This window comes from Balaenoptera musculus, chromosome X (assembly GCF_009873245.2).
Source record: "Balaenoptera musculus isolate JJ_BM4_2016_0621 chromosome X, mBalMus1.pri.v3, whole genome shotgun sequence".
Lineage (NCBI taxonomy): Eukaryota > Metazoa > Chordata > Mammalia > Artiodactyla > Balaenopteridae > Balaenoptera > Balaenoptera musculus.
Window position 1 is genome coordinate 4,748,529 of NC_045806.1, and position 25,073 is coordinate 4,773,601.

At 43.8% G+C, this 25,073-nt stretch overlaps 1 protein-coding gene across 4 annotated transcripts in view; it reads left to right on the forward strand.

Annotated features, from left to right (window-relative positions):
* STS (steroid sulfatase) overlaps positions 1 to 15,586 on the forward strand; it is a 177,593-nt gene extending 162,007 nt beyond the window's left edge. For 3 of the 4 annotated variants that reach the window (XM_036840080.1, XM_036840081.1, XM_036840079.1), the window contains 2 exons: positions 518 to 639; positions 12,623 to 14,605. In XM_036840080.1, the coding sequence (XP_036695975.1) occupies positions 518 to 639; positions 12,623 to 12,996 (496 nt within the window). In that variant the 3' untranslated portion in view covers positions 12,997 to 14,605. Of the gene's footprint in view, positions 1 to 517; positions 640 to 12,622 lie in introns of all 4 variants that reach the window. The other variant, XM_036840078.1, reaches the window with a different exon arrangement.
* The last annotated feature ends 9,487 nt before the right edge of the window (positions 15,587 to 25,073 follow it).

The following is a 25,073-nucleotide window of genomic DNA, read 5'->3' on the forward strand; positions in this document are numbered from 1 at the left end:
TGCATTGAAGTCCATCCAATCTAAGTTGCCCTGTGCTGTATATTATCTTTTTTTAAGACTCAGATTGTCAGAAATTCTTATTTTCAGTAGATCCGTAGTTTATGAATACACTGCCCGCCAAGGCAATAGGCAGAAAACTCGGTATAGGAGCAGTAGCAGGGGAAAGCAGTGGAAAGCACGGACGCCCAGTCAGCTGGGTTTCAATCCCATTGGCTCTTACGACACACGTGGCGTTGGGTGAATCACTCCATTTCTTCATCCCATCATCCTGGAATGATACTGGTCACAACTCACGGCGCTGCTTGGAGGATGAAATGAGTTCATGCACGAGCAGAGCTGGCCTCCCTACGTTGCATATGGCGCCCAACGTGGGTCAGTTAGTGTCCTGGGCTCGTTACTTCGTTACCATGTTGTAGCTCTGTCATGCCCCCACTTGCTGGAAGGACAGTGCAGACGTCGGGATGTTTTAGCCCAAGGCTGATGTGGTCCCCTGAGGCCCACCTGCTTTATCCCCCAGGATCATCGATGGACGTGACCTGATGCCCCTGCTTCAAGGGAGAAGCCATCGTTCAGATCACGAGTTTCTCTTCCACTACTGCAACTTCTACCTGAACGCCGTGCGCTGGCACCCACAGAACAGTGAGTAGACACATCTTTCTTTCCATGCTTGTACGGCTATGGGCAGTCACGGCCATGGGAACAGAAGACATTGCAAGAGGGCGTTGCTCTCATGAGATGCCTGAAAGATGCTTAGTTTTGCTTTTCTCCGGCCTCCTCCTCGTCCCTTCTTCTCTTACGCCTCCCGGTCCCCTGGTTGTCCAGGTAGGGCGTCACGCGTTGCCGTGACATGTGCTTGCAGCTCCCTCAACCTGGGAGGACTTCCTTTCTTTTCCCTTCCTGGTTAATGCTTATCCATCCGCCCCAACCCCCCTGAAAGCCGTCTTTTCTGCTTGCTGTCCTGTAGCTTTTGCACTGGCACCGAGTGCCTTTGAGATGTTTACCCGACCTTCTCTCCCGAGCCTCGAAGGTAGGGGTCATGACTCATCGATCTGTGTTTGGTCATGGATCGTGTGTATTTGCTAGATGTAGATATTTAAGACAGAGTTCAAACGCTTTGATGTTATCATGGTTCCCAAACCCAGGTGTGTTTTAAATCGTGTACTGTATCAGTGATGGGACCTTCTTTGGGTTTTCCAACAGCGGATACAGGGGTGCATTTCTAACAAGCATAAAGGACCAAGTGGAACCAAGTGAGAATCGTCGGTGTAGTGACAGGTTCACATCTGGTTTTCATGTATTTAAACTTAGAATTACAGTAAGGCGCACATCGCTAAGATGCCTAGGAGTCTGTGGGAATCCAGCAACTATTATACCCCTGCTGTATATCCCAGAGGTAAATGCTGATATTGGACTTTGAGGTTCCTCTTCAGTAGGAAAATGAAACTCCCCACTTCTCTAGTGTGTTTTGGGATTCTGCTCCCAGAGGTGAGATTCTCAGAGCAGCTTGTTTATCCCCTGCAGCTGATGACTTTGTAAAAACTCAGGTGACTCTGATGCTGGATTTCAAGGTACCCCTCACCCCATCCTGCTCACCCAGTCAGTTTACCAAAGACATCATTTAAAGAGCAGCTGCTCCATTATTCTTAGAGTGGAAAATTATAACCCTCCGTTACCCAAAGAAATCACACCAGGTCTACCCTTCAACGTTTATACTTTAAATCTGGACAGCTTCCTTGAGGTAGCTTCTTTAAGACCAATATGGCAAAACCATGGGCGCACGATTCTAGGCCCGGAGGGATCCTATTTACCTATCTCATCAATGTGTCCATGATTCCTAACACCCATAGGAATGCTGTCTCTTTTTAGGATTATTGGCAGCATTTAGATCTGAGCCATCTCATCGTAAATGAGAGATGTGGTCCTCGCCACTTCCTTTGATACGGAGCCTGCGAGAAGCGTAAAGAACAAAGTCTCGGGGACTCTTGGCTGTTTAAAGAAGGATGATATCACGTCCTGAGCCTTGCAGAATTGCATTTAAATAAAGCCAACCCCTTCGAGTTAGAGGAGCCGGAAGAAACATATTGGATCAGGGGCTGGAGAAGTGCATTATGTGGAGGAGTAAACAGAAAAGGGACAGGAAGAGGCAGAAAATAGGAGTAAGTGAGAAAAACAAGACCCAGATTCTGATGGGCAGCTGGCCTGGGGATAAAACTTGCTTCTAAGACACACACACGTGACATTTTCTCTTATGCAGTTCCTTACTATCTTCTGTCTTGAAGCAGCAGCAAACGAGGAAAAATGACGGTGTTTCCACACCGGAATCATCCATCTAGCTAAAGGGTCTCAGGAAACCATGGGTTTTATGAATCGTCTCATCTGCTTTTCAGATTGTGCCTGAAACTCAGTAACAGTGGTTGCTGCCTTGGCTGTCACACATGGCTCCATGGCTGTTTGCTCAGTATTTCATCTGTTCATTTGTTCTACCCGTATTTATTGAGCATCTACTATGTGGCACCTTCTAGGCTAGGCTGCACACCTGTCAGGGAGCAAAATAGACCAGATTCTCTGCCAGGGAGTTGCTTACCTCTTAGCTCAGGATGGGCTGCAGGCTGTGCAAACAGCTGGGAGTGCACAGGTGTGTAAGGAAGTGTCACTCGTGTGTGTGGAGTTACCTGTCAACTAGAGAATACAGAAAGTCAACTAGTACTAGTTAGAGGAGATGACCGACATCATCTCGGATCTGTGCTGGTAGGAGTTTATGGTAATCACTACACGGGAGACACTTCCCATAATTGTCAGTGGTAAGAGGGCTGCCTCCTAACCTCCAAATACTTTGCTAGAAAAGAAGAGAGCCATTTGGGATCAGGGTTTAGAAATGTAGCGTCAGGGCAGCAGTGAGCTGGAGCCACCTCCGGATGGCTCAGGAATCTTGCCAGCTTGTTGGGAAAGCATTGCTACCTGGAAGTCAGCCAGGCGGCGAGCATTGACACCCCGGCAACTGGCAGACACAGCGAACGCACGCCCTGTTCCTCGCTCAGAAAGCACAAGCTTGCCAGCAGTAAGTACACTGGTACCCGTAAACTAGAATTGAGTGGTGGTGTGGTTAAGATCCAGTTCCCGTTTGTCTTGATTAGTTGGACGCCTACATATTACAGTTCCCAACTTGTTGCTCATTTTTCCAAAAACTTAGAGCTGGAATGCTGTTTCCACCCTTTTAAAACATGAACCCCTTTCAGCTTTTATATTCAGTGTCTTCTCTATAATTGAATAATTCTCTAATGATAGTGTTTCTGTAATTTCGTTGTCTCAGCAAATTGAATGGCCTAACTTAATCATCTCATATCCTTACGCCCATTGCATTTTAGAAGAACTCACGAAAGCATTATTAGGACACCGGTAACTTTTCTTGCATTACAGTGGGAATTGTGAGTTTAAATTTACTGTTCCGCGTGTATTCAAAAAGTTTGGCTTTCAGTTTTGACCTATGAAGCAGTGTTAGTGAAAATTCAATGTAATGACAACTTGATTTTATGGTAAAATTTATCTTAAAAGACTGGTAGATAGTTGGCTCTGAGATTCTGCCGCAGATTTTTGAGCAGATGAATATAAGTCTATAAACTAAATGCTCGCATTAGTGTGAGAGTTTCCAGACCAGCTGGTTGTACAGAAATCCATGGGATGTGGTTATGCTGATGTGGAATCCATGGAGCCCCATAAATCCTGCTAGCTTTTCAATTCAAGTTTGTTGGAAACTTCTCTCCTGTGACTTTTTCTTAAAGCATCATTTGAAAAACCTCAATAGTACACCTGAAACATACATTGTTTGTTTTTTAATTTTATTTATTTATTTATTTATGGCTGTGTTGTGTCTTTGTTTCTGTGCGAGGGCTTTCTCTCGTTGCGGCAAGTGGGGGCCACTCTTCATCACGGTGCATGGGCCTCTCACTATCGTGGCCTCTCTTGTTGCGGAGCACAGGCTCCAGGCGTACAGACTCAGCAATTGTGGCTCACGGGCCTAGTTGCTCCGCGGCATGTGGGATCTTCCCAGACCAGGGCTCAAACCCGTGTCCCCTGCATTGGCAGGCAGATTCTCAACCACTGCGCCACCAGGGAAGCCCATACATTGTTTATAGAAAAACGATAAACAATTTTGACTTTTAAGACTTCAAAAAAAATTTTTTTAATCTTAAATCACAACAAAAAGCAGTAGGAAAATAGAATTCATTCTAAAAAAATTTGTGTATATCTAGCTCTTTTAAAGGTGCCTTTTTTGAAAATAGGAGATAAGTGAGGTTTAAAATTGCAACAGCATTACAATAGTAATTGAGGAAAAATGGTTGCTTTGTTCACTAAGATGTTCACCCAGTTAAAAAATTAATTTTGCCTCTAAAATGCACCTAAGAAAAGAGAGAAGATTCTAATTACAGCTGCCTGTGTCTCAGGAGTTGATTGGTGTAAGAAAGGCTATGCTTAGTTTTTGTCTTTATTAATGACTTCAGTTTGTGTTGGTGGTCTGATTCTCCTTTGTCTGATTATCGGAAGTTAAACCTGAAGGGTCAGAGACAACAAATAGAGGGCTGAAGCTGAACTCACGGGGGCTGTGGCATTTTCAAATGAAAGCTGCAGAGAACTTTCCTGTACTCCAGCTTACCTTAAGAAGGAGAAGCCCTCGCCCAACCAGAACTTTTGTTGCAATTAAGAAAAAGCGCGTATACGTAAATCACTTCAAGGATATATTTCAGGTCTTAGGATTTCCTTTTCCTTTTGGTTGAAAATCTCGACCGAAGGCTGCATTCCCAACAGCTCTTGACGTTTGCGATATTCACCCACTAATTCCTTCCCTTGCCTTCTCAGCCCGGTATCGCGGGACGTGTGTGCGTGTAATTGTAGGAACGCAGGGTGATGTGTCCCAGGATGGATGGAATCTGCTTTGCCCACAACCTAAGAGAAGGTGTGATGGTGATATAGGAGGATGGAGAAGGTTTCCCGGAAATTGTGTTCAATGTTTATTCAATTTGTTTTATCTCTTTATCACTCAGACTCTTCAGTAACGGGCTTATCGTCCCAACCATTCATTTCCTTTCATGGAAAAAAACCGTCATAGATGGATTTTTTTTTTTTTCTCCCACTTGGTCTATCAAACATGTATTTTTATGTGGCACTTCCTATTACCTTATAAATAATATTAGACCATTTTTGAAACATACATCTACTTTTTTTTTTTATTGGAGTATAGTTGATTTACAATGTTGTGTTAATTTCGGCTGTACCGCAAAGTGACTCAGTTATTCATATATACATTCTTTTTCATATTCTTTTCCATTATGGTTTATCACAGGATATTGAATATAGTTCCCTGTGCTCTACAGTAGGACCTTGTTGTTTATCCATTCTGTATATAATAGTTTGTATCTGCTAATCCCAAACTCCCAATCCATCCCTCCCCCAAATCCCTCCCCCTTGGCAACCACAAGTCTGTTCTCTACAGACATCTAATACTTTTCGGCTAAAGTTTTCGCATGTCTGACCTAAGATTACATTAGTTCTTGGATGAAAAACGTGCCAGCCATGACTTCTGTTCATTTGTCACAATGCAACCTTGCTTCCTTACAGAGACAAAATACATCAAAATGGGAGTTTCTTTCTCGAATGCCAAAAGCACAGTGTTTCTGAATGAGTCCTCCAGTGTTAGCTCAGCACCCACCTTATTCGCAACTACCATAGGCCACTTCTTCTTCCCTTTTCCCCCTGACGTACTCGCTCCTACTGATTTTCTACAATGTTTTGCACATCTCTCTTCTTCGATGTCAGCGTGGGGCATCTGTCAGTTCTCACAGTATTCCTGTTTGTTTCTAACTCTGTCCTGATTTGCTTCCATCTGCTAGCAGACCTGGGCGTTTTCTATGGGTACATTTTAGTTCTAACCAAGGCATGTTGTAGTGAATATTTGTATTAAGTATTTATATTAGGTATTCATATTTATATTAAATATTTGTGTCTTCCTCACCTTCGGATCTTCTATCCACAAATGTTTTGTAGGTGGTTTTAGGCTTTTCCCTCTGTTAATCTCTTTTTCTTGAAACACGTCATCTTTTTTATGTGACCACTGCATGTCTTTTGAAGACACACTTGATAACAATACACTGCACCTTTACGTTTATTCTATATCTCCTGTCTAGCAGACGCTCTGCTACGCTCTTTGCATATGATGTCTCTTTTAATCCTCCTGATTAAAAGTGATCTTGATTATATTCGTATTAGATTTGGCTGTAACAGAAACAAAAAGTCACAGTAGCTTATATCAGAGGGAGGTTTCTGTCTTCATCTCGTGAGTGACGTCTAGCGGTAGGTGGTCCACAGAGTTTCAGGGATGCAGACTCCAAGCTCCGTCCCACCACCTGGAGGATGCAGCAGCTTCTTCTGCGTGGAGACGGGTGACGGTGTTCACCTACGGGCAGCAGGAGGGAGCAATGGATGGAAAGGATGAGAGGAAAAGGGTGCACGTCCGATATCTCCCAAGGAAGATGTTCCCCAGGCGAGAAGTTGGTCACCTGTGCACACCTGGTATCAGGGGAGTCTGGACAGTGCAGCCTTCATTATGGGTGTCTGTGTGCCCTGGTAACACCCCACAACTGTGGGAGCCTGAGGATAGTTGTCAGTCTCTACCAAAGTTATTTACAGATATGAGGATGAAGAGGTGTCAGAGGTCACAGAACAGGCGTGCAGTAACAAGAGTTGACGTCAAAGTTGGATGCTAAACCAACACTGGCTACTTTGCGAGTCTGCCCTGTGGTGAATCAGAACTTCTTCCCCCAAGACAGTAAGTTCTTCTATTCACACTCACAAGGATGATTCTTATTCCTCCCTGTTGTCTCTCTGGCCATCTCCACAGGCCCATGGACGGTTTCTGGAATTCATTCGTGTTCTCTCATTCCCTAAGTCCACCCATCCTTGGGGACCTCAGCTCTGGTCTTCCCTGGACGAACTCTGACCCTGATCTACACCCTCCCGCTGCCACCACGTCCACCCTGCACATGCCTCTGTGCACACACTTTCTTGAAGGCAAAGGTGACGTGGAGACACCCCAAGAAATCTCTGACTTCCTGGCTCATTTATCTGCCGTGACCAAATGTCACCAAGCAGCCTGGATCTCTGGCTGGCTGGAGGCTGTGTTGGCACTGAGTGATTTTAGGCAGGACGCCCCCAGTGGCTCTGGAGGAGAGACACACAGAACGTACTGGGCTTCCTGTCTGCCCCCATGCCGGCTTTCGTGGTGGCAGCTGGCTTCTCCCCTCTTTTTCGGTGTCTTCCTGCTCATCCTGTCAGCTCATTCATCATTAATTTACCCAGCACATTTTTATTGAGCATCTGTTCTACGTAAGACCCTGGACGCTGGCAATTCGCAGATACATTCACTCTTCTATGTAAGGCTCTAGGTACTGGGCATTTAACACACGTGGGAGATACAGTTCTTGTGTTCAGAGAGCGAGTAACCTAGAAAGAAATGGAGTCCACAGACGGTGGTAGCCCTTCAGGGCTGAATGCGCAGTAGAAACTGCTGAGAGGCGCCAGGAAACAGGGGAACTTCCAGCTGGAGACCTGGACAGGCTCACGGAGGAGGAGTTGTCGGACCTTGAACAATGGATAGGATTTCAACACACAGAGACGGTGAAGGGGAGTGGGAGACTTCAGCACGCCTTGTGTACCCACTTAGTACAGGATTCATATTTCCGTCCCCCAAAATGCAAAAACAAACGCCTAGTCAAAGGGAGTGTTTTGCTTTCGGGCACTCAGGCATCACTCGTGGAGCTAGGGTTCCTCTAAATCTGAATTTAAAAGCAGGTGCTCTGGGTCACAGCCCTTAGCTGCTTCCTCTTCCTTCTCAGTGTTTTTGTATCTTGAGTCTCAGTGCAACCAGCGCAGGAAGCTGGCAGAACTGGGTCTGTCATCCATGAGCCCAGTGCTGGGTCATTGAGGGTCTGGGCTACAGAGAATGGGTAGACACGAGTCTCAGGGGTCAAGAACAAGAGCCCTTGGGTCCGCACTTCCCTGGGAGCGTGTGTGAAGACACTGGTCCCCTAGGTGCCTCCTCCATGTGGGCCCACATCCTAGGATCTTTGGGTCTAAGACAAGAATGTGGCATTGATGTCGAGTGGCTGGCTCAGGACAGGGGGACACGGTTGGGGGGTATCGTGGAAGCAAGGAGGTCGCCATGAGCCGTGGGGACCCTGGGGTGGATTTTCAGACGTCCGTCCAGGAGATGAGATCAGCATTACTAAGGGGGCAAGCTGAGGGTCCCAGGGGGGTGGTATGGACCGCTCACAGTGGGAAAACACAATAGTCTTTGAAATACTTCTTGAAGGACTCCAAGATGGCGCTATGTGGTGGGAAACACTGCTAAGACCGAAAACCCCAAACGACTCTGTGTGGCTTCTGTATGTACGCGGAATCCTGCAAGCATCCAAAATAAATCTTGCCAAGACTAGCTGTTCCAACAACATTCATCAAAGGATGTCTGAATCTGAGTGATAAATTAAGAGCCAGCGCGCTGAAGCCATTTAAATTTTGTTGTCCGTACTCTTTAAGAATCCTTAGGAGGGGGGAAAAGGTGTCTTAAGACTCGTATTACAGTGGCAACAGGTTTAAGAGCATAAAGAAACTAGTGTTTTTGTCTTAGATTGACGGCAGCTTTATATTCAAAGCTAACGCACAGGTGGTTATTACTATGCACCTGGCATTGTTCTGAGAGCTTTACAGGAGGGGATGGATTGTTAACCCCCAAAGCAAAGCCCCGAGGCCAGTACTATTATTATCCTCACTTATCAGAAAAGGAGCTGCGGCCCTGAGAGCTTAACAGCCAGGCCCAGCATCCCACAGCTAGGAAATCGCAGAGCTGGGACTGGAGCCCACACTGTCAGAGCCATCAGAAAGGGGAGGAGAGTTCAAGCAGATCGCAGTCAGCTAGCCACCAAGACAGGAAACACTTCTGAGCTCAGAGACAAAGGATGTGTCCCCTTGATGCTGGTCATGGCTCCAGACGGACAATAATCCTCGCATGAAGGGAAAAGCACTTGCAAAGCAGACTCGTATCTGTTAGGCAGAACTAAGCATCTCATATCTGCAGAAGGTGGTTCCAGAGCCGCATGGACAGAAAAAACGGGCTTTGCATTCTCTCTGTTTCTGTTCTTGGGGACCCTGTGTGCTCAGGCTTGGGGTTTCTCTGTCCACGGACCGCTGAACCTTTTCTGGTGGCTGAGTCCCTGGAAGTGATCAAAGTCACAACAGCTGTTCCTGTCCTGGGCTCTCACGCCGCTCACATCCCCAAGAAATCCCAGGAACCCACTGCTTATTTTAATTTGGATGAAATAGCTGTTTTAGGATTACACTTGGAAGGTGCTGAGTTCAGGGTCTAGCTTAGGACTCTAGTTTTTCTCACGTAAACTCTATTTGCCTTTTTGTCAAAGGACTGTAAACTTTTTTTTCTCATGAATCCACTCAGTTTTTTTCCAGTGGTGATTTTGCATTAAAATGGGTTTCATAGGTAGGTAGTGATCTCCACAGCATTTTCTATGACCTTGACAAAGCAGCCCTCTAACTGTATGTCACTGACATCTTTGTCCTCTAATAGTCACAATTATTTCTCTTAAATTTTTGGAGCGTATTTTAAACCTAAGTCAAATTATTGTTCCCATCACTACTTAGACTATTCTTTTGAAAAAATGTTCCATTTAATTTTCCTGCATTCTCCCTAGAAAATGTAATAATTGCTTCCTCTGGTCAGTGGGCCTCAGTTGTAAGAAAGATTAAGATCCCGTGGTGGTCAAAATATTTATCTGTGACAGAGGTGAGACAGAAGCAACCTTTGTTCAGAATGGACTGGAATTTTAACAATACAGAAAAACACTTTTTTAACTCAACATTTTTTTAGTAGTATATGGAGAAATCCAGGATGAAATACATTATTAAAATAATTTTGGTAAACAGGAATAAATATACCTATTAGAAATATAAGGTGACACCAGGTGCCTCCTGTTTTATCACATGATCTCCTGATTTACTTTTTTTCTGTTGAAATGACACCTTTGACAATGTCGATTCCTGGGTTCTTGGTGAGCAACGGAACAGACCCTGAAGTAAGGCTTCGTATCTTATACACTTACATGCAATAAAATGCAGCCCAGTTTCTCTCATTTGAGCAACTCCGAAGTGGTCTAAAGAAATAATACAGTGAATACTCAATGTATCTTTTTATAAAAAGTTTAAAAAGTCCAAATTGCGCTATAAAAAGGCAAACACCCCTATAGCTTACCCAGCAAATCTTCAGAAACATTAATTCTTCATTCTGCACTTGTCCGAGCTACATTGCCATACCACGGCTGCTCCCTGTGAGGATGCTTGAGGTTTATTTACTGACTGGTCCTTAAACCTGCCTGCCCGTCTGTTCACACCTGGGCAGGACAGAGCACAGGTGGCTAGTGATGGAATCTGCTTGCACGGCTTTCAAAAGCAAGCGGGTAGGGCAGGCCCTTAAATGAATTTGTTCCGGGAGCCTGTACTCTCTTGGGGTTTTAAGCACACCAAGACTTGACTCGAATGTCAAGTTCGAAACAGCCAGCAGATTTGCAGCTTTTGGGCCAGAGCAGAAGAGACTTGCTTCTCCACGCCTCTGTCTGTAACAGCCTCGGCCCTGCTGACCCTGATGAAGGACAGATTCTAAGTGGCTGCAGCTTCTCGCTGCCGAAAAGGCTTCTGAAGGAGACCTAGGGGTCAAGGGGAGTGAGGGGGGGGACGGAAAGAATCTGAAGGTAACCCGCTTCCTCTTTATCTTCTGCTGGAGGGGGAAAGCAGGCCCTGGAATTCTTCCTGCAGCCTCGCAGCCTGAATTCATCTTCAGAAGGCAGGTGCTGACCTGTAAGTTGTGTAAAGCAACACAGCCAGTAAGTGCCATCTCTCCCAGCATCAACTACGCGGCGGACGGCAGGTTCCCCGTTGTGGATCTCTTTAGTATATTCATCTAGGCCATGTGCACATTGCTTGTCTGTGCTGACTGGGTCTTCCCCAAACCAGAGAGGCTTACTCACCTTTGAATATGCTTGTCTGAGGTCAGGGGCTGTTTGGGGAGAACGTGGGACCCATGGCAATTGTTTTCTGTTAATTCCATTAATTTCTTTTGCATTTGGATCCATGGGCCACTCGATACCTATAACTACAAAATCACCATCTCCATGGCAAACAAATGATCAAAGTGAATTAAATAGGTGTGTGATGCTTTCTAGTGGGACAGTCTCTATGGTTTTATATAAAAAAGCTGAAAGGATAAAGCAAAGAAGGACTTTTTCGGTCTGCACCTAATTCTGCTTGGTTCATACGTGTTAACTCTGTTTTGATCTGCCACCTTTTTCTACCCGGGAAACAGTTTTTAGACCTCTGTCAGAGCATGTGTGATTAGTAGTCAGCTTTCAGCAAGTCATAACATTGTAGGATAAACAGGAAATCAAACATTTCACAATTATTTGTTTGTAAATTAATTTTTTTCTAAAAATGTCAATATTGGGTGTTTAATGGAACACAGAAGTTACATTTTAAAAACTATGTAACCATCCTACTCTGGGGTCAATTTGGGATTTTTAGCACCTTTATTAAGGTATCACATATAGAGCATAGAATTCCAATTCAACCATTTTTAGTAAATGTTTAGAGTTCTACAACTATAGTCAAATCTAATATCAGAACATTTTCTTCATCCCCAAAAGATCATTTCTGTAACCCAGCTGCAATTTCTCCCCATCCTCACGCCCAGCCTCACTAAATGCTGGATGGGATGCGTCTGGGCTTTCTTAAAAGGGAGGAAATCAAATGTTAGCTGAGGTCCTAGCGTGTTTCAGATGGTTCCTGATGGCTGTATGTATGTGTACACGTGTGTATATGTGTATGTGTGTGTGTCACGTTTTACCATCTCACGTACATATTAGCGTCGAGCCTCCCTCTTCCCTCTACTTTGTTTTAAACAGAAACACAGGCTGCGAAGCTTAGCATCTTGAAGTTGGAGAACAAAAAGGGTCAGAGCTCGGAGCTTAGAATCTGTTAGTCAGTGTGTATTTGCGGAGTGCCTGCCCCACTGCAGCTGCAAGCTGTAAAGTTTATGAGACTGAACTGTGACGGTCCTCTTAGAGTTCTCTGCTCAATCAATTAGTAAGCTGTTTTCCTTTCTCACCAGCTTCTCCCAAGAAATTAGGGGTTGGGAAAAAGATGGAAGAGGGAGAGAGAGGAAGAGGGGCGGGGCGGGAGAGAGAGAGAGAAAGAGAGAGGGAGAGAGAGATGGATTAAGGAGGAAATGCCAAAGTTTTAATATGGTTAAATTTGCATCCTAACAGCTATTGCATAATCAGCTTCGTCTCTTGTTCTGTCGCAGTTAAACAGCACTGCATGGTTTTTTTTTTTTAAGCTATGTCTCTTACCCTTTTGAGCCTTAAGCATGAGAAATCCATTCCATGCATAATCGAGTGGTAGGTCTCTGCCTTCTTGCAGCGCACGGCAGGGTGCTTTCTGTGCATGTTCTCTTTGGAGGTGACTCTGATGACCCTGTCCCCACGAAACCCACTTCTGTCCTTGTCAACCACAGGCACGTCCATCTGGAAAGCCTTTTTCTTCACACCCAAGTTCTTCCCCGAGGGCGCCAACGGATGCTTTGCCACCCACGTGTGTTTCTGTCACGGGCAATACGTCACCTACCACGACCCGCCTCTGCTCTTTGACATCTCCCAAGACCCCAGGGAGAGAAACCCGTTAACTCCGACGTCAGAGCCCCGGTTCCGGGAGATCCTGGGGACCATGCAGGAAGCGGCAGCCCGGCACGCTGAGACCCTGCGGGACGTCCCCAATCAGCTGTCGCTGGGCAACCTTATCTGGAAGCCGTGGCTTCAGATGTGTTGCTCATCGTCAGGCCTGTCTTGCCAGTGCGACCGGGAGAAGCAGGATGGGAGAGGGAGCCGTTAGCCACGTGCGTCTGGGGGCGCCCGGGGCCACCCCACCTGCTGCATCACAGACGAGCTTGGGGGGCGGCACTGGGTGAAGCCAGCCCTGGCAGCTCCCACCCCGGGACTCAGATCCCTTTTCTCTGTCTTCTCACCTGGAGGCTCCATCAAAACCCCACATTTACGCCCTGGGGAAAAATCAGGGTTTGCGGTAAACAGTGGCATATACGTTAGTTGTGTCTTCCAAGGCCAACGTTATATGAATGCGGTAGGCGGGATTTCAATGAGTCTGGCCAACACCAGTGCAGACGGAGAGCAAGAAGTTGCACAGGTAACCTGTTCATCTCTCAGCCAATGCGTGTGATCCACGACGTAAGGCATCACTTACTCCACAAGCTGATGTGACGCTGTGGCCACTGGGATTCCCCTTACAGCGCATCACGAAAAAGAGAATAAAATTTAAAGAGTGTTTACTAAACCTAACACGTGCAACGTTATAATGAGTAAAAGACCATCTTGACCCATCATGGATGATGGTAAGTTCCAGTTTGGTTATTGGAAGGCAATTACTGTCAGTATTATTTGCAATAATATGAAATACTATTCATGATATATATGTTTATATATATACAGTTTCTTCGAGAAGTTTACAGTATTTAGAAGCTTATCACTATTTAAGTAAAAACAATAGAGGGTCACAGCTCTGTTTGTGCTACAGCCTTTTGGTGAAATCCCTCAGCAACAATAATGCCAAGACAAATCTCTCCTGTACGGATTTGCATCCCATAATTTGCAGCATTCTACTTGGGTTCTGCTGTTTCTTTGGTGAACGGAGGTTCTGAACTCAAAGGCCACTTCAGTGATGCTGCAGTCCCTGGAATCCTTTCTAACAGAATTCAGAATTTTTGGCATGTAAAATTGCGATATTTCGCAATGGGGGGAGAGAGACACAAGCAGTCCATCCACGACCCATACCCATGACCGTGACATCTTGCGTTCTTGCAGAATTTAATGAAGAGAGAAGGTGGTTCATGTCCGTACTTGTGTTTTGTGTGGTCTGATCCTGCAGCTAAGAAATATCTATGCCTCCACCATGAGATGCGCAATTTTGTTTGAATTCCATTTCCTGCAACCTCAGTAACGCAGGACGAGGCGTAACCGGGTCACGTCGGAGACTGGGGGTTAGGGGCACAGCTGGAGAGAGTTCCAGCGTCTGAGCCACCAGCCCCTCCTGAGGAAAGGATTCACCTGTGCAGGGAGCACTTAGGTCACCTTCAGGCCTGAACATCCTCCAACAATATCATGCGGATGCCTTTACTGATCCGTCCTCAGCTGTGGTCCATCTGCCTCCCATTCATCTCTTTCGGGAACACGTCTGAACATCAAGAGTGCAGGTCAATGGAATACCCCACCCCACCGGGTACCCTGACCCCTCCGGGCACTTTGGATAGAATGTGTACAGCGTGGCTCAGGCTTTCTGACAGGGGACTCTGATTTCCTCTGTGTGTCTCCACTGAAGAATTTCTAAGATCCAGCAGCATGTCCCCAGCTCCTCTTTAAGGTCTACTATTTCAGATTTTAATCTTTCTTTTTCTTAAAAAAGAGAAATGATTCCCGCCCCCACCCCCCACCCCCCGCCCACTGCCTGGGAATGGTTTAACGTTGGAAAACAAACAGGATTCTTTCTTTTAATGTGGATTTCTCATTCCAGAAATTGCCAAAAATCTGTCACATTGTTTTAGGAAATAGTCTCATGAAAGAATGCACCAGCATGTTAGTAACGTGTTAGGATTATTGCTATTATCATACAAAAACTATATAAAGCCACTGTTAGGAACTTACGTTTGGAGATGATCACGTTTACTCAGAGTTGAACATACTCAATGCAGATGGACTTTTACAAAACATTTTATGATGTAAGAACATGTGTTTGAGGGTGAAATAACTTGAAGGAGTTTTATAGATGATGTGAATACATAGCTTTGTATAGAATTAATTGTTTAATCTGTACAATGGTAACAGCCAATGAAGAATACATATACCTCTGGAGCTACAGTGAGCTTTAAAGTATTTGCCTCAAAATAACTTGGATCACCCTTATGTGTCACGGTATTTGAAAATCAGGTTTATTTGTCATAATCATCATTACCATAGACTTCAGACCGCTTACCATCTGAAAGTTTTGCTTGGAATGTACAGCAGGAAATTGGAATTCCCATCGGTGTGACCTCTTGAGTTGTATGTGCAAACCTTAGTGGGTTTTGAAGCTTTAAACAAATTCTTTTTAAAAAATCTTTGTATTTCTAGCATTTCGTAGATGTTAAAGGCTAAGCAAACACTAACCTATAGACAGGGCATTATTTGACGATGTCAGTATCACTGCATGAAAAGCAAAATCACAACCTACACATCGAGGTAATTAAGGATTAAAGAAAGGAAACAGATTTCAGGTAGCCCTGAAGGACATCCAGTGAAGGGTAAAGAAACTGGAAAAGTATTTGGCATCTGTCTGAACAATGCGACCTGTGAAGTGATTGCCTCTGTGCGGGTTTCTCAGAACCTTGTCCTGATGTTGATGCAAAATTAAAATAAAATTTTCCTTGGCAATTCAACATTCTGTGCTCTCGTGCCGTGCTTTCCCACAGGACTCAATTCAGCAAGCGTGCGGAGTGTTTCCTATGTTTGGGGCATGATGGTAATTGATGGGGAATATGGGTTTAGTTCAGCAAATATTTATGGAATGTCTGAGGCTCCGGGGAGGGGTAGGAAGTATAGAGATGGGTAAGAAATAAATAGCCCCTGACTTTCATGATTAGAGGGCAGGGCAAGGGCCAAATTATCCATCACGCACACAGCCTCTTTTCAGGGGCTCACAAAAAAATGTCTAATGTCTTTTAACATCAGAAACAAAAACTGAACATTTGGGGTTGAAGATCATAGACACACAGGTACCAACGCAGTCGTAAAATGGAATTCTTGTGTGTTTTAATATGGTTTATGTTTTTATTTAACCTGTCTTTATCTTGAATCTTATGCATATGTTTCCTTCCTGGGCCTTGGAAGTCTTAACCGGTCCTGGACCTAGATGAAGCAGCTTCTTTGCTCAACAGATGTTTGGGGCAGAGAAGAGTCTAAATTTTGATACGACAAACCTTGCCCTCTCTTCTCTACCTTTCCACTGGGTTCCCTGGGAAGGCAGAAGCGGAGTCAGACTAAACCGCTGAAGCCATGAGAACAAGGAAGGAATGCAGTGATACTGGGGCTCAGATGAGCTCTCACTGACCCAGCCATCCTGGATAAAAGCTAAACCACGGCCTTCGGGAGGCGGGCTGACCCGTGGGTCATAGTAGGGAGAGGTGTGCGTGGATGAAGGATGTTGCTTTGCACGGGCTCCTGTGCAATACACGCCAAGCTTCGTCACCTCCTCTTTGGCCCTCAGAGGATGTCAGGTGTGATGTCAATGACCAAGTGCCCCGTAAACTATAGCTGCCTGTCTCCCCTCACCTCCCACCCATCTGGGCTGTCCTGGCCTCAGTCAGGACAGCGTGGGTGCCCTGGCCATCCTTGGTGTTCCGATGCCACGCACCGGGTCTGTGTTGCTACACTTGCCTCTAGCTGGCATCACTTCCTACCATCTCTTTGTGTGATGGGCTCCGAGCTAAGTGATCGTAATTTACCAGTATTTAAGAGTGTCAAATATTATGTTAGAGGAGCCTTTTCAATTAAGGAAACGTTCACTTACCTAATTAGAACACAAGCAACTTGAAAACGACCCGTGTGTTCATGCGAAGGAAATATTGTCATGAAGCAATTTCTCAGTTTTCTGAGAACTCAGTGGACCTTACATCTAGGAGAGCCTCAAATGTTTGCCCTAAAGGCGGTACTCCTCATGAAGTTCAGATCCTCTAAATGACCTCTCAGGGTACTGCTGTTTATCTTACCCATCTTCAGAGAAGCTGATTGTCAAATGAATGTATAATATATTCAAAACAGAAATAGACTCACAGACATAGAAAACAAATTTATGGTTACCAAAGGGGAAAGGGAGGGGTAGGATTCAATTAGGAGTTTGGGATTAACAGATACACACCACTATATACAAAACAGATAAAAAACAAGCATTTACTATACACCACAGGAAACGATATTCAATATATTGTAATAACCTATAATGGAAAATAATCTGAATATATATATATATATATATATATATATATATGAGTTACTTTGTTGTACACCTGAAATACACAATATTGTAGATCAGCTACACTGCAATTTTTTTAAAAAAGGCAGATTGTATGGTTTACTCAATGAGCAAACATAATGACTTTCATATGGTGGTCTGGGATATAAAATTGGCCTCCCTGGTTATATGAGGATCTCAGGTTTCAAACTGTATTACCTGTGCTGAGGGATGGTGGTGTTTTCTGAAGGCCCAATTTCCGATGAATATATTATTATAAATATGAACTGTGAATTGCCTGTCAAAATTTATGTTGTCTAAATTTAACACAGGGTGCAAAACAAAGTCACACACAAAGATATGACATATTCGCTAGAGGGCAGGGCCCCTCAGTAACTGCATGTGAAGCAGAAACATGTGAAGCTCTTACGTACGGTTTCATTGCAATGGGTATTGGGCAAGAAGACATATCCCACTTCTTTTATCTTTGGGACCATAGAGACACTCAGGCCTGGCTGGAAGTTCCCCGCACCATCCTCTGTTTGTAGCTGCAGAATGCAGAATATCCAGGTAAGGACTCTGAGATGGTCCTAAGCAATGGTGATGCCATGATGGTAATGAAATAGCCTGGATCCCTGAGTCACCACCTGGGGCAGCTGCAGAGAAACCCCCCTCCCCTCATCAACAGGTGGCTGTGACCTGAACAGGATCTAATCTTTTTTTTAAGCCACCGAGATTTGGAGGCTGTTAGTGCAACAGCAGCTAGGGTTACTTAGCTTGACTAATAACACTAAGCTTGGCCGCATTATGTGAGCTTGACATTCTGTGATCATTTTTTGGATTGCAAAAAGATTTTTTCCAATCTACTGGTGTTGCTTTGAATAGAAGCCTATGCACTAATTTTTAATTTTGATTTTATGTTGGGAAGAACCCTTAACATGAGATCTGCCCTCTTACCAGATTCTTCAGTGTACAATATTTTTAACTACAGGCACAGAATTGTACAACGGATCTCTAGAATGTATTCATCTTGCATAACTGAAACTTTATACTCGTTGATAGGAACTCCCCATTTTCCTTACCCCGCCCCCCCCGCCCAACCCCTGGCAACCACCATTCTGCTCTCTGCCTCTATGTGTTTCCTCATATAAGTGGAATCATGCAGTATTTGTCCTTCTGTGACTGGCTTATTTCACTTAGCGTCTTGTACCTAACATTCATCCATGTTGTTTACTGAAAGATTGCCTTCATTTTTAAAGTTCAAGGGTGTCTATTATTAAAAAACAAAACAAAACAAAAGGCAACAAGTCTTGGTGAGGATGTGGAGAAATTGGAACCCTCTACGTCGTTGGCAGGAATGCAAAATGGTGTAGCAGCTGTGAAAAACAGTATGGAGATTCCTCAAGAAATTAAAGATAGAACTACCATAGGATCCAGCCACCTCACTTCTGGGTATTTATCCAAAAAATTGAAATCTGGATCTCAAAGAGATATCTGCACAACCATGATCATTGCAACATTATTCATAATAGCCGGTATGTGGACAGAATCCTAAATGTCACTAACCGATGAATGGACAAGGAAATGTGGTATATGCCTTAATTCTTTAAAGACCGTCAACCATATGAAGGTGGGAAACAGAGAAACTTAAAGATAGAAGTATACTGGACACTACCACCACCTGCCCACAGCCCAGAACTGTGGAGAAGTGATTCTGCAACTACAGTGTGAGTGAGTGAGAAACAGAGTTGCTTGCTTTATACAACCAGCAATTTTTTCATTACTTAAATATTGAGATCCTTTGTCAAAGTGGAATACTACATTTTGCATCATGGATTATAGGAAAATAGCAGATTTCAAAATATATATGCCTAGGAATGATGGTATTTCTAATAGTAAAATCTTCTCATGAATACCTTTTTATAAAATATTCTGGCTAGCAGATATTTGGTCCTGTCCAAAACGCCCAAGGAGACATCTTGGTCCACACCAAAAGGTCCTTGATATTTGGTCCTGTTCAAAATTGTGTGGCATGGACCAAATATCTCATGGACATTTTAGATAGGACCAAATTTCAAGGACCTTTTGGCATGGACCAAATGTCTGATGCACCAAATGTCTTACAAAAGTTTTGGACAGGACCAAATATCCTCCTGCAAGGAATGTTTTTTTAATTCCCTGCAAACTTTATCACTTTTGAAATACTTTCAAAAATATTTCCTGTGAATATGTAAAAGACTCCTGTGAATGCGATATTTTAGTTTTGTTGATCAGATTTTAGTCTTAGAAAAAGATCAAAAGATGATGTAATGTTTTTATGCCAACTTCTTTCAGCAACCTTTGAAATAATGCCGTGTAACTAAATGTTTAGTATTTCCAATTAATCCATGAGATGCTTATTTCCTGTGCTTTTCTTTAAAAGTCAGCATTGAAAACATTCAGTTAATGCAGAGCATCAGTTTCGTGTTAAAATCTGAGGGGCATTTCTGCAGCAAGGTTTGAAAGCAGCGCTGTCTAGTGCCTCTCAGCGAAGGTGACAAGTGCCATATGAAAAGGTTGGGAGAAGTTAAGAGTTTCAGATAATTCAGAAAAGGGCACTCGTGGCATTTTATCAGGCGAGGCAAATGTATCGGGTCAGTAACTGCTACGAGAGAGAGGTATGAGACAGCGCATCCATTAGAGCTTGTATCAGGGAGACGTATTCCCAGCTGTAGCATCAGAAGCAGAGCTAAAGTGAGTTTCTGCAACACGTTTCATCATCCTGAAGGTGAGGTGGGAAACGGTCCCAGGGCCCATGCGTTGCTGTGATAGGCTGGCTTATGGGATGATGTTTGGTTAGACTCATGCATCCCAGGCTTGATTCCAAGTGCGTCTGTGCGTTCATTGACTTAATCTTCACTCCATCTCTATCAGACAGATGTTATGATTGTCTCGTTACAGATGAGGAAACAGATATAGAAAACAGAATGTAAATAGACTGCTTTATGCTCAGATTTATGCCGTGATGTTTTGGTTAAAAAAAGTAAATGGATAGATTTTCATGGTCTCCACGTATGACTGTGTGTACTGTCTACTGCACAACTCCAGGGGTGACATGAACACACCACCGTAGGACGAGTGCTTCCTAAATTTGTCCAGTGTGCAACCTGGGCCACCATACGTAGCAGGCTTGGTTAGATGGTGACATTGTACAAAGAGCTGGATATGTAAGTCATTGATAGAACTCATTATTTTGATTGGCCTGCCAAGGAACACAGGGGGGTGCTGCGTGAATTCAACCCACACATTGAATCTTTGAGCTGGCCTACAGACTTGAGACACTTCCAGAGGAAAGAAGCGATCTGAGGATACTGACCATTAAAATGGAGTTCAGATTAGTGGAGTTGGTTTACTGCATTTAAAGAAACAGGCATGTGGTTTTGTGTGTTTGCTCATTTACTGTTTACAGCCCTCACTGTGGTGTTTGCTGAAGGTCTATGGCTTGTTCCACGGTCCAGGCACATTTTAAGATTGTGTTTTGGAGGAAATGTCACCTGTCACTTCAGAGCTGCAGCATCAGTTGCCAGTATCACAATTTCCCAGCACTCTTTCCACATCTCACATAAAGGCTGGTCCCCCAGACTGGTCTCAGGGTGAGGATGACACCAAACAGAGCCCCAGATGACCCACGATGACCATATAGGGTGAGCAAGGAATAATCCTTTGTTCTTAAGTGACCAAGGGCTTAGATGTTGTCACTGCACCTTTAAGTACCTTCTTCTTGACTAACTCATGTCACCACTCTGTTTCTGCAAAGGAATAATGATTAAATTTTGCCAGATACTTCATCACTCATTTTTTTCCCTTACAGAACATCTGCTAAGGAATCCTGGGGCATTTTGAACACTGGAATGGTTGAGGCTTAGGCAGGCTTAGAAAGATATTTTAGGTAGTTGGAGGAGAGGAAAACTGAGGATGGCTTTGGGCCAGGATGAAAAACAAACAAACAAAACACAAAAATTAACATTTAGGTTGACTGAAGCTTCAGAAATGTACACATCAAAAAAAAAAAAATAAAATAAAAAAATTAAAAAAAAAAAAAAAAAAAAAAGAAATGTACACATCTCCTAACCTTTCCTGAGTGGGCTTCAGGGAGGTAAATAATCACTTCACTGGGTGACATCTTACAGGAAATGGAAATTTATCAACGACTGTGCAAGTTAAATGTTTCTGCTTTAACAATAACAACAAAGCCTGCATTTAATGCCATGTTAAATATGTTGAAAATGTTTCATCTTGTTTAATTGTATGTTTAAAATTTTTGACACTATATTGAAAGTAAAAAGAATATATAGTAGGAACAGTGATATATTTTAAATGCCAGTAAACCATCTTCTGACCTTTCATCCTTTGAATTGTTTGCCCTTTTTATTTTCACCCCAATAATGTTTAGTGAATTCTGGTGCCAAAAAAAAAAAATTATATGGTGCTCTTGTTTTCCCATGACAATGTTTTAAAGGGCGACTTGTGTTAGGGAAATATTTAAAGCCATATTGCGTAATTTCCATCACAGCAAGGCAGTGTTAAAGATTTTCCAGGGCTATAAATGGTTCTGCTCATGTATAGTTGTTTAAATTCAACAGTGATGACAATTAGAAGAGAACAACCAAGCAGAAATGAGACGGTGACTTAGGCATTATAGTGGGAGCAGGGGTTGGAGGCGAGAGGAAGATTGGTGTTCAATACAGAAGCAAGCCTTAATCATCCCCACTTCTGTTTATGGTGCATTTCTCTTAAAAGATGAAAAAGTAGAGGTCAGAGGACTGAAGTTGCCGTGGTTCGCAGTGTGGCAATTATCCCATAATAGTCCATCTTCAGTGATTCTAGATAAGGCATGAGAAAGCACTTGATGAATGCTTCTGTCCAAACAACGGTTTAGCTCCGGGGCAGACAGAAGAGCCAGAATTTCAGACCTTCACCTCTCACTGTCTTGTATGTCTAAAACGTGCAGGAATCCAGAGTCAGCTCATCACTTACCATGCTTTAAATATACATATTTCCCTGCAAAAGATGGCCTTTGTGCTTCTCTGCTCCAAGGAAGTTTTCTAGAAGTACAAGAAATCCCTTCCGAAGATGTGGAGATTTATTCTGGGAAATGACAATGCTCTTGGATTATCTTTCGATGAGATCTGGCCACGAGCAGGGTCCCTAACAGTTAGATGGCATGCTGCCCTTTCTAGAAATTAATGGCCGTGACAAAACTGATTCTGCAGCAGCCCCGGAGACTATGTTAACGCGTTCTCAGTGAATGGCCTACGTACTGAGCACCGCCCATCCGATTTGAAACATTCAGCAGTAGCACGGAGCAAGCCCTGTCCTCTCTCCTTCTGGAGTTCATCTAGACTAACCACCTTGGCCGGGCTTCTCATTTCTCCTCTTTGGAACATAACCACAGAAATTTGCACGCTCTGGAAGGAAAAGAATTTGACCGAGTGAATGAATGGGACTCTGAATCACTAATTTTGAGGATTGAATTTCAACATAAAAGAATTCAACCTCTGTAATGTAAGTCACGCCAGTGCCTGAGAAGGGAGGATGGTGACAAAGGCGGCTGAATTGTAAGGCACCGTTATGATTAAACACGATTATTTAATAGAACACATTTAATTCTCCTAGCAAGAGAGGATTACCCAATTAGAAAGTGTTTTCGGCAGTACCATATTAAGATCCATTCTGATGTATCTTTCCTACTGTTTTAATTGTAGTGTGTAAGGACAAATGCAAACTGCGATAGTACCCTAAACCATTTCCTAGTTGGTCGATGAATATTCCTGAACCATAAAATATGGATTTGCCAATGTAGGGAGTTAATCACATTGCCCTAGAGTTTCTTCTCTCTTGGCAGATAAGTACAGAGTTCTTTCCAGCATGGAACTCAGCTCTCTGATTACTGCGTGGTCCATTGTAGTTGCCAATTACTTAGGTGTTAGAAAAGCAAGACATTTTCATCACGGACGTGGACATAGAGCAGACTATGCCTTTTGATTTTTTACATTAAATGTGATATTAGTAAAGATCATTTATGTATAATTCGCATGGGGTTGCATCGTGGTTGTGCTGAGAGGAAGATGCTTCCACTCTGCCCTCGGAAGCCTCAGCACTTTGAAATGAAAGCTTGGAATGAAATAATGTCGTATGTTTCCTGAGCGAGGCACAGATGAAAATTTACATTTTAAAATTCATTCTCATCAGTGTTATTCCAAATGGAAAGACAGGATAGAAAGACTGCATGACAATTGCTAACCATAATTTGTTTAAAGCACTATATTGTGGAAAACGGCAAACAAACACAAAAGTAGAAAGACTGCAGTGTTGAACCCTCCATGACCTCATCCCCAAACTTCAAACACCATCACCATCGTGCTCATCTTCAAACACAGTTGCAGTCACAATATTCCCTGGTGGTCCAGTGGCTGAGACTCTGCACTCCCAATGCAGGGGGCCCGGGTTCGATCCCTGGTCAGGGAACTAGATCCCACATGCCGCAACTAGGACTTCGCATGCTGCAACTAAAGATCCCACGTGCCGCAACTAAGACCCGCGTGCAGCCAAATAAATAAATATTTTAACAATAAATAAATAAATAAACATAAAAGTTTGCCTAGTCATCCCTGATCAGAACGTAACCATTTTAATGTTGCAAGATAGACTACGGAAATGGCTACATTTTTCTCCAGAGTGTCTGTATTTTCATAGGAGTAAAGAGTAAAGATGATGAATAGACATAGATGGTATCAGGGTTCTCTGTGTGTCACACCATCTCGAAACTTAGTGGCTTCATACGATACCCACTTCCTTAGCTCCTGATTTTGTAGGTTGACATTTAGGTGGGGCTCAGTGGGGTGGCTCTTTCCTGTCTAGGATTATCTCCGTGGATCTTGGCTCCAGCATCTGTAATTGGTGGATGAACAGCTGGGGCGACTGGTTCATTATGGCTTCATCCGTGAAGGTGGGCAACATCCAGGGCCCCTCTCCACGTGGCTCCCTCATTCTCCAGCAGGCTGGTCCAGGCTTGTCCTCAAGGCTGCCGTTCCGGTGGTTTCAACATCAGCAGGCAAGGGCAAGCCCAGATGCAGAGAGTTTGCAAGCGTCTGCTGGTGTGTGTTTGCCGCTTTCCATTGCAAACAGGTTCCGTGGCCAAACCCAGATGCAAAACGTTGATAAGTAGACCTCCGCACTTACAGGGCGTAATTGCAAATTCACATTGCAACAGGACGTGCACACAAGGAAGGGGAAATCTGTGGCTAGCATTACAATCTACTTCATAAAGTTTTATCAATGAAAGCAAAAGGAAATGACATGGACAGCAGTGAAAATGGCAGAGTAAGGACCTCCAAAATTTCCCTTCTCCATAACATCAGTGTGACAGCTAGAAAAAGTTGTCAGAGATAACTTTTACAGGAATCTGGAAATTAACCAAAGGCTTGCAGCAATCCGGGCAGCAATTATTCGAGGAAAATAGTTGAATCTCAGTAAAAAACAGTAGGCTTGGTGGTATCTTAGCTTGCCAAGTGCGATCCATCACCCTCCAGCCTTGAAAAACAACATCCCCCGGCTTGCCTAGCAGGCAGCAGAGGGAAGGAACAGCCTGGGCTCTAGCAAATCCTCATTCCTAAGGGATGGTTTATTTGTCTGTTTTTGCCCTGACTTGGAGCTTGCCTAGTGCAAAGAGCCTTTCTTTACCTGGAGAGAATAAAGTGCAACATTGAGGATGAACATTGAAAACATTGTGGTAAGAGAAAAATATCACAGACAAGAAACTATATATTCTATGATCCTGTGAAGACATTTCAAGAATATGCAAATCCATAGTGACAGAAAGTAGATTAGAGGTTGCCAGGGTTCAACAGACTGAATATTTATGACTCTCCGAACTT